The 10000-nt window shown below is 42.8% G+C and overlaps 1 protein-coding gene across 7 annotated transcripts in view; it reads left to right on the top strand.

Annotated features, from left to right (window-relative positions):
* Positions 1–10000, top strand: part of hhat (hedgehog acyltransferase) — a 66600-nt gene that overhangs the window by 10757 nt on the left and 45843 nt on the right. For 4 of the 7 annotated variants that reach the window (XM_035532685.2, XM_035532686.2, XM_035532684.2 and 1 more), the window contains exons 6-8: positions 2613–2873; positions 4123–4285; positions 7153–7303. In XM_035532685.2, coding sequence (XP_035388578.1) covers positions 2613–2873; positions 4123–4285; positions 7153–7303 — 575 coding nt within the window. The remainder of the gene's footprint in view (positions 1–2612; positions 2874–4122; positions 4286–7152; positions 7304–10000) is intronic. The other 3 variants (XM_035532689.2, XM_035532690.2, XM_035532691.2) reach the window with 2 other exon arrangements.

The following is a 10000-nucleotide window of genomic DNA, read 5'->3' as shown; positions in this document are numbered from 1 at the left end:
TTATTGCTCATATTGGCAATCTGTGCAAACCCGGACTGCCTGAGATTGGACAGAGTTGCCGAACCCACAAACCTTTCCAGGAAAATGAAGCTCCTCAGAGAGGACGGAAAGAAGGCGCTTGGTCAGAATTTCACAAAATGTCATGTTTAATCAGCGGTTCTGCGCCACAGGACGGCTTCGGTCCGGTAGCGCATGGCTCACGGGCTGGTGTGCATGTGTGCGCGCTGCCTCCACACTCCTAACTCTTCTCAATCACTCCTCTCCTCTTTTGCTCTTTATCATTTTCTCTCTCTCCTTTATTTTCTTCTCCTCCCATGTTTTTATCACACACACATCACATCACACTGAGAGGATGTCACATAATCCCTCACTCGTGTCAGAAATCTACTGATACAGGAGATCAGTCTGGATTACCTTCTGTAAATCCAGGCAATCTCTAACAATGCAGCATTTAAAAAAGCATTTCTTAGCTCTGTTTACAGCATTTAAAACACACACATATGCACCCTGTAATGTTTTTAACCAGTAATTTAGTTCTCTGAGTGGTTTTGCCGCAGTGTGACTTAATCTTGCTCACTCCTTCCCACCCATCTGTTTCCTCTGACCAATCAGATGGTGGGATTGTCTGATTGACAGGGGTCCTTAGATACTTGTCAGGACAGGGAAGTGTGTTTGTCTATTGATTGATTTGATTGACAGGTTGTTTTCTTTCGCCCCTCCACCATCCTGCACATTCACCTGTCACATGGCTTTGCCTCCGGTGCATGCAGATGAGTGTGACTCACGTCACATGCAAGGCCTCAGCATATAACTGGAGGAGCCATGCTAAAAGAAGACAGGAAGTGAAACGCATTTTTATGATGTGCATGACCGTTATAAAGTGATTCAAAAATAACATTGGAATAGACATTTTGCTACCAGGGAGGGTGAGGTGTTGGTTATAACCTTTCAGAAAAAAAGACTCATTTCCTGAGGATAAGTTTTAAATTCTTTTTATTGTACTTAATAACAAAACTGTGATGGATAATGAGTTTCCAAATTGCAATTTAACTTAACATGAAACATTGGTCCCGTCCCGTGTCCGTTGGAGCACAATCTAACCGCCATTACCTCTTCATATCCCGAGCCTCTTTTGTTGAGGGACCATTTAGCTGTTATCAGGGACCTTGTGATTCAACAAAAGACGGTGTGAAGGAAAAGCCATTAGCAGATGGTACAGCAGGATGTAGCTTTTATCTTCTTCCCCTGTGTTTCTATTAGCGGAGTGGGTATCGGGTGGATTTTTGCCGTGCCGATAAAGAGGGTCGGAAAGGGATTTGTCACTAATTTTGCCGTGGATCTGTCCCAGAACAGGCTTAGGATAAAGCGTTAAATATACTCGGCAGTGTGGCTTAGGATACAGCGTTAAATACACTCGGCAGTGTGGCTTAGGATACAGCGTTAAATACACTCGGCAGTGTGGCTTAGGATACAGCGTTAAATACACTCGGCAGTGTGGCTTAGGATACAGCGTTAAATACACTCGGCAGTGTGGCTTAGGATACAGCGTTAAATACACTCGGCAGTGTGGCTTAGGATACAGCGTTAAATACACTCGGCAGTGTGGCTTAGGATACAGCGTTAAATACACTCGGCAGTGTGGCTTAGGATACAGCGTTAAATACACTCGGCAGTGTGGCAGTGGCGTAGCTCAGGTTGGACACTGGCCAGCACTGAGACATAGTCAGAATGACACAGAAGACATGATGAAATAGGGACTTACAGAAATGATTTTATGTTTGGTAAAGTGTTGAGTAAACAAAGCAGTGTCCATGATCATCATCCATATACTTTCCTCTCTTCTTTCCCCCACCAGCCCTGGTCTCCTTCTCTCCACTAGGTTTTTTCACCTCTGTGTATCAGGTATAACTGTAAGAATACCATTACTCCGACCCTGGGAGAGCTGTGATATATGGAGTAATAAAGATGGATTTCTGCTAGCCAAGGCAACCCATCTCCGTGCAGCTGTAGGAAGTGGTGCTGTCAGCTTCTCCGTGTACGAGCGTAAATCGTCCTTCTCCCTGACGCCATATTCTGGCCTGGCCTTGTTCGGGCGTATGGATTTCAGTACGTCGTACTGTGCTTGGTGATCTGAGCAAAATTCTGTGACTTGGGAAGTTTGGTGACCATGTAGCTCCAATTGAAGCCTTTCGTAGGTTGTAAATGTAATCAAATGTTAATTAAAACTGGACTTTTGATCTCGAGTCACTTTGTGCTGAAGAGTTTATTAGTTTTGGTTTGGTGATGTATGCCCTTTGGCCTAAAACCTGGACATTCAGATGCTTTCTTATAAAGTGCCCAGCGCCTGTATATGTGGGTGTTCGTGAGCCTCTCTGTTCAATTTATTAACTATAAACATCAGCGCTAATGCTAACTGTGTTGCACTTAAAGTGCTGTAGCAGCTTATGCTGTCGGCATGGTAACCATGCACTCTCCCAGGTCAGGAGGGAGAGTGCATGGTTACCATGCCGACAGCATAAGCTGCTACAGCACTTTAAGTGCAACACAGTTAGCATTAGCGCTGATGTTTATAGTTAATGCACCCAACCATGTCTTTGTTGGTATCTCTGCAGAGAGCCTGGTACGACTCAGAGGAGCGATACCTCCTCCTGCTCTTCAGCACTGCGGTGTGTGCGTTACGGTGCATTAGCTTCAGCCTGGAGCTCTGCTGGAGCCCCCTGCTGGCCGGAGGACCAAGCGTCCGCTGCCCCTTTGTGCAGTTCAGGAGAATGAAGGAACTCGCAACTCAGCTGAGCAGTCTGACTAGTTACTGTTTCTATCATCCTCTGTTCTATAACGGACCCGTCATTACCTACAAAGACTTCAGCCAACAGGTCAGCCAGGACAGTATGTACATATTAAACATCAAATATAAGAATCACAATAACCTGCTCCTATGTTGACTAACACACACTCTAGCACTTATTGTAGTGTTTTGTTTATTACACTGATGTTGTCTAACAAACTCTAGCACTTATTGTTTATGATGACAGTACTCAGTGAACATGACCCCAGCTGTCTAAATCATGTGAGGAAAAAGGTCAGGCAATTACAATCATTTGCTTCTGAAAATTTGAATGCTGTATGAATGTGCACAATTTGGAAAATGAAACTCTCCACCGTCATTATATGAACAAATCAGAAATACCGATCCAGCTCAACTGTATATCACTAGTCCGAGCTTGACGTTACCCGAGTCGGTAGTCTGCTGTGGCTCATTAAAAACTCCCGTTCAAGCAAACATACCCACATGGTTCGGTGCTGTAGAACTCTGAGATGTGTGTAATTTGAACAACTTATTGTAATTCGGACATGTCACTGAAAGAAGAACTTTGATTTCATATGAGCTGTCTGGTCCTGAAGGATCTACTTCACGATTTGATTGCCTAAGGGCTTAATTAGATTTAAAAGTTTTACTCTGTTGCTTATATTCAAGTCCGTCATGAATACTAGCTTACCACAAAACTTTAAAGTATACTTGTGTGTTTGTGTGAGAGAGAGAAAGCAAGCAGGTATATATTGTGTGTGAGAGTGAGAGAGGGAGAGATAAAGCATGTATGTGTGTGTATATGTATGTGTGTGTGTGTGTGTGTGTGTGTGTGTATGTATATGTATGTGTGTGTGTGTGTGTGTGTGTGTGTGTGTATGTGTGTGTGTGTGTGTGTGTGTGTGTGTGTGTGTATATGTATGTGTATGTGTGTGTGTGTGTGTGTATATGTATGTGTATGTGTGTGTGTGTGTGTGTGTGTGTATATGTATGTGTATGTGTGTGTGTGTGTGTGTGTGTGTGTGTGTGTATATATACACACACATAGTGAAAGAGGTAAATGCTGGTTGCTGTTGACTGCATGACAGGAAGCAGAGTAGTGCTGAGCTCATTAGTGTGAAAAACACTGCAGAGTACACACACACACACACACACACACACACACACACACACACGTGCTACTGCAGAGTGCAACAAAATGTTTACAAACCTAAATTTCAGTTGTTGCACCTTATGTTTCTTTTCTGCCAATCATGCTCTCTCTCTCTCTCTCTCTCTCTCTCTCTCTCTCTCTCTCTCTCCCTCCCCCCCTGCAGATAGAAAGGCCGGTGTGTAACGTGTCTGCACAATGGCTTTTGGCCAAACTCTTGCGAGTGTGTGTGTGGTGGTGTTTGGCTGAGTTCATGATCCACGTCATGTACATGCACGCGATCCAAAACAACGAGACCTACCTGCACATCCTTTCACCCTGGGCTCTGGGTAAGACATTACACACACACACACACACACACACACACACACAGAGCACGTCAGCACAGTGTGCATATTTGTCAACATGGATTAATCAATCACTCGCACTGTCCAATCAGAGGACATTCTGCATGTGCTGTTATGGCATCGACCAATCGGAGATATTTGCGGTTGAAAATTCATACATACATTTTCTTATCCAAATGTATTTATTACGGGTAATCGTATCTAAGAATTGTAACCATAGTCATTCAATACATTGAAATGATAGTACAGATAATAACTTTCAATGTCATAGTTTGTATTTACATTATAAAGCCATAATATTCACCTTAATATGTGATCTAAAAAAGCTTTGATGAATTACCATAAGTTTTCATAAAGTTCATACTGAAGCATTTTTCCCTATTTTGTCATAAATGGCAAGTAGTGAATGATACACACACACACACACACACACACACACACACACACTGGAAGCAGACAAAGAGGTGGGCATTATTTCTACTGATTTCTGGAAGTTGCTGTTATCCAATATGGTGGTGGCACCGAGGGAAATCAGTGCTCTCTCTCTCACACACACACACATACACACACACACACACACAGTGTTTGGATAGTGAGAGTAATGTTTGTGGTGGACAGTGCGATCTGGGTGTTGAATGTGTTAGCCAAGGGTCAGACTGCTAACTCAGAGCCTCCAGTACCCATTCGTGTGTGTGTGTGTGTGTGTTCTCCTTAACTCCTTTCCCATCTATCGTCCAGCTAAAGTGTTGCTTTCTTTCTTTTTCTCCTAATGGGTTTGTCAGTATTAGATAAAGTTTTGGTGGATCATTTACATTTACGGCATTTATCGGACACTCTTATCCAGAGCGGCTTACAGAAGTGCTTTGTCATTTCCTCATAGAATATCCTAGTACAGTAGAGTAGGTTGGAGTCCAACATACCAATGAACTAGAATACTGTAGAATACGGGGATGAATGCTGATACCTAGAAGTACAAAACACATATAAGCTCTATAACAGACAGCAATCAGTGCAATAAACAATAAGTGCTAGAGTTTGTTAAACAACATAAATAGTGCCCTACAATAAGTACTAAATTAGTCAGCCAATATGTGAGCAGTGTCAGTTGTCCTTTAAATATTCCACGAATAGATGGTCTTCAGTCTGCGTTTGAAGACTGCAAGGGACTCTGCTGTCCAGACAACAAGTGGGAGTTTCTTCCACCATGTTGGAGCCAGGACAGAAAATAGTCTCCATGCTTGTCTCCATGAGACCTGAAGCAAGGTATTTCAAGCCCAGCTGTTCTTGAGGTTCGAAGTACTCGAGGTACAGATCGGACTTTGACCATTGACCTCATGTATGAAGGGGCTGGTCAATTTTTGGCTTTGAAGGCAAGCATCAAGATTTTAAATTTGATGCGTGCAGCTACAGGGAGCCAGTGAAGGGAGTGCGGCAGTGGAGTAACGTGTGAACCAGTCATGAAGATCAGTTCTGCTGCATTCTGGACAAGTTGTAGAGATTTGTTGGCTCTTAGAGGAAGACCAGCATTTAGCGAGTTGCAGTAGTCTAGCTTTGAAATCACAAGAGACTATGCAAGCACCTGGGCAGCTTCCTTTCAGAGAAAAGGCAGAATCCTTCCTATGTTCCAAAGGAGAAATCTGCAAGACCTGGTTAGAGTAGAAACATGAGTTGAGAACAGCAGCTGGTTGTCCAAGGTTATGCCCAGACTACGGGTGGCTTCAGATGGTGATACCAGGGGGTTCTCGAAGGAAACTGTGAGGTCATGGTGAGGGTTGGGAGTACGTGGGATGAACAGAAGCTCAGTTTTACTGGGGTTAAGCTTCAAGTGGTGGGCTGTCATCCATGACGCAATGTCAGTCAAGCATGCTGAGATACGTCTGGAGACCTGCGTGTCAGAAGGTGGAAAAGAAAGAAATAATTGAGTGTCATCAGCATAGCAGTGGTAGGAGAAGCCATGAGAAGATATTACATCACCAAGAGAATGAGTATACAAAGAGAAGAGAAGGGGGCCCAATACTGAGCCTTGTGGAACACCAGTGGAGAGTCTACACGGTTTGGATGTGGATCCTCTCCATGTGGATCATCGCAAACTTGGTGAAGTAAATTTGGTGAATCTGGTCAAATGTTTCACACTCGATGAGAGTGCACGTCTGTCTCTTCAGTGTCTCTGCTTTCTGGACAGCTGTGATGTCTGCTATCGGCCGGTCTGGGTGTCCAGGCTGTGTTCGCTGAGTCTGGACTTTGTCAGCATGGTTCTGTGTTTTAATATCAGTCACTGTGTAAATGGTACAGTCTATTAGTGTGTTGATGTTTTGTGGCCCGATAACACTGCATTACGCTGTGTGTGTGTGTGTGTTCCAGTGGGTGATGAAGTTTAGTTTGGATTTCAGGTTATTCCTGATCAGTGTTTGATATTGAACTCAGTGTCAGGACTAGCTGTGTGAGGGGACACTTTTCCTCACTCTTGGCATTGTGGTAGGAATGAAAGTCTGTTTTCTCTCTGTCTATATTTAATTCAATTCAATGTAGCTTTATTGGCATGACTGTATCAGGTACAAGTTTGCCAAACAAAAGCTGAACGTGCTCTGTGGATATAAGAGTGGTTTTAGTTTAATTCCAGTTTTATTGCTGTGTCCATATTCATGTACAGTTTTGCCAAAGCAGTATTAGAGTAAAACATGAATGAACCTTTGCAATATTAAAGAAATTAAGAGCCAGTAATAATTAATATGAAAAGTGCTTTAATTATGACAGAATACAAAGACATCAAGATGAGAGATAAAGTGGGGAAAGAACAGAAAGTGATGAGGGAAGACATAACAAATATATGGAGGCGTTTCCGGCTGCAGGGGGCTTGGCTCTGGCTGTTGTGCAGTTCTTCTATGTGAAGTACCTGGTGCTGTTCGGTGTGGTGTCTCTGCTTGCCCAGCTGGATGGGATCCAGACACCCCCCCTACCTCGCTGTGTGAGCATCGTTTACAGCTTCCGAGGCATGTGGAGGTGAGGCTTGCGCACACACATACATACATACACACATACGTGTGCGCGCGCACACACACACACACACACACATACATACATGCGCACACGCATACACACACACACATACATGCATACACACGCACATACACACACACATACATGCGCACACGCATACATGTGTATGCGCACACGCATACATATAAAAAAAATATATATATACATATATATATATGTGTGTATGTATATATATATATGTGTGTATGTATGTATATGTATATATGTGTGTGTGTGTATGTATATATATATATATAGATATGTATATATAAATAAACACACACTTATTTCCACTTGCATAATTTCCAATCATGAGCACACACACTAACCAAACCACACACACACAGACATGTACACATGCATAGACAAATGTATACTTGCACATGTGTACCCATGTGCATAAACACCCCCCAAAAAACCCCATGCGCACACACATCCATGCACAAATACACAAATACATGCATAAACACACGCATGTATGCACACCTAAACAAGGACACACATATTCACACACCACAGTAACACAACCTCACACACACACGCACGTTTATGGTTTGTTTATGTAACACTACCCCCTTGTTAACCTAGTGTGTTTTAGAAAACAATGATTTATGTCCAACTTCAGCTCCTCATGCACTTCAACTAATTCAGAGCTGCCATTCAGTGAACAGGAAGACCAGTAGTAATACCAGTTCTGTCCTGCGTGGGGCAGAGCTGCTCTTCACACTGGGCTGTTTGGGTAAGGAGAGTCAGTAAGGAGACCAGTGCATTCCCTCCGAACCATACAGACACCCGTGGATAAATGGCAGACCCCTCCATGTAAACGTCAACACGCGCGGTCTTCCTTATTTTGCGCTTAAATGTCTCCCATGGTGCTGGCCTGATGTCGTTTTAGCACATCCTCAGTCAGATGTTTGGGCAGACGTCGCGTGACGGCTTGTACAAGGCTTGTGAGCATTCTGCCACACTTCAGACTGAACTCTGAGATGTTCTGTAATGCTCTAATCTATGCAGTGAGTATTCTGGAGACTTCTAGAGTGGAAAATTATGTTGTTTTTAGAGATTCTTGAATATTCTAGAATGTATATTAGGAATTCTTGGGTATTCTGGAATTAAAAAGCTGATTCCCAGAACATTCTAGGATCTAAAGGGATGTACGGATTTTTGAGCAAAGCACTCCTGGAGTGTCTGGGGAGTGAAACTCTTATCTAGTGTGTGTTTGAGTAGATACAGACAGACTGGGAGTGAGGCTGAGATGACTATGATCAAAACTGTAACCACAAACACTGGCTGCAGTGTTTCATTGTTATTGTGGCAGGAAGGTTTGTAACCTCCAAACTGGCAATACAAGTGCAGAGAGAGAAAGAAGGGAATGAAAAAGAGAGAGTGAAGAGGAGAGAAAAGAAGAGAGATGTATGGAGAGAGTGAAAGGACACAGAGATATGGAGAGAATGAAGGTGCGAGAAACAGAAGAATGTTTTATGGATCAAAGTAAACAGGAACCTATTAGAAAATGAGGGATATCTGTTTATGTGCAATTTATAACCCTCCCCTGAATTCTCCTTATTACTTAAAAGAGAACAGAGCGTGAAGAGAGAAGGGGAGGAGTGAAAGAAGAGAGAGAGAGAGGGAGAGAAGGAGAGGGAGTGATAAGTGTCGATGATTTATGGATCAAAATAAACTAGAACCTATTAGACAGTGAGGGATATCGGTTCTTGTGCGGTTTCTATCCAAGCCCCAAACACCCCTTATTACTTTAAAAGGCATTTGAAAGTCCTCAAAAACAAATGAACCATTTTGGGAATTTGGGTTCCATTCTGCTCTATGGTGATCTGAATGCCAGATCTAGAGGAGAACAAGACTTTAACTTGTTTAGGAAATCAACCAAACACCTAAACAAATCCCTTTCTGCAACACAGGTATGACCACGCAAAGACACGGCGGTACAATAATGAAAATGGAAAACGTTTGTAAAGGATGTTGCTAAAGTTTTGTAAGGACCAGGTCTGTCTGCTGTAAACGGCAGGATGACAGCGGATTCCCTGAGCAGATTCCCTAACAGCTCAGCAGTGTGGTAAACTGCACCATCACACATGTATCCTGGCCATATTAACACATTCATATCCGATCTGGTTGCAAAGCATGACATTATAAAACAGTACTACAATCTGTTGGAATCCAAAATGTTTAGATAAAACTAACAAAAAGGAAGCAGTCAGCAAACAGTGGGGTTTGAGGCCATGATTACAAATGATCTGATCTAGTGGAGAAATCACTAACGTGGGGAGGACCAAAGACAGACCCCTGGGGTACCTCTTGAACAATAGAAGCAACGGATTATTTTTTGTATTCCTATCGAAATTCATTATTGTCTATTAGTAAGATATTGTAATTGGTTAAGACAGTAGACGGTCTAGAAATGAGTGTGTCCTGATTTTCACTGCTGTGAGTGTGTCCTGATTTTTCACCTGCTGTGAGATTCAACTGTAACTGACATCCATGGAAAACAGCTGATCAATTACAACTCTAAAGAGAGCAGATTTATTACAGAGTGTGTGATCTGTCTCTCGATGGCATATAATTCCCATTAAAAAAATTCATATCGATTTTTGTAAAGATCTTAAAAGTTTGTCGTAATACAGGAAATCTGGCATGCAGAGC

This window comes from Electrophorus electricus, chromosome 10 (genome assembly GCF_041902795.1).
Source record: "Electrophorus electricus isolate QZ-2024a chromosome 10, ASM4190279v1, whole genome shotgun sequence".
Lineage (NCBI taxonomy): Eukaryota > Metazoa > Chordata > Actinopteri > Gymnotiformes > Gymnotidae > Electrophorus > Electrophorus electricus.
This window is presented reverse-complemented; position numbering and strand designations above follow the sequence as displayed.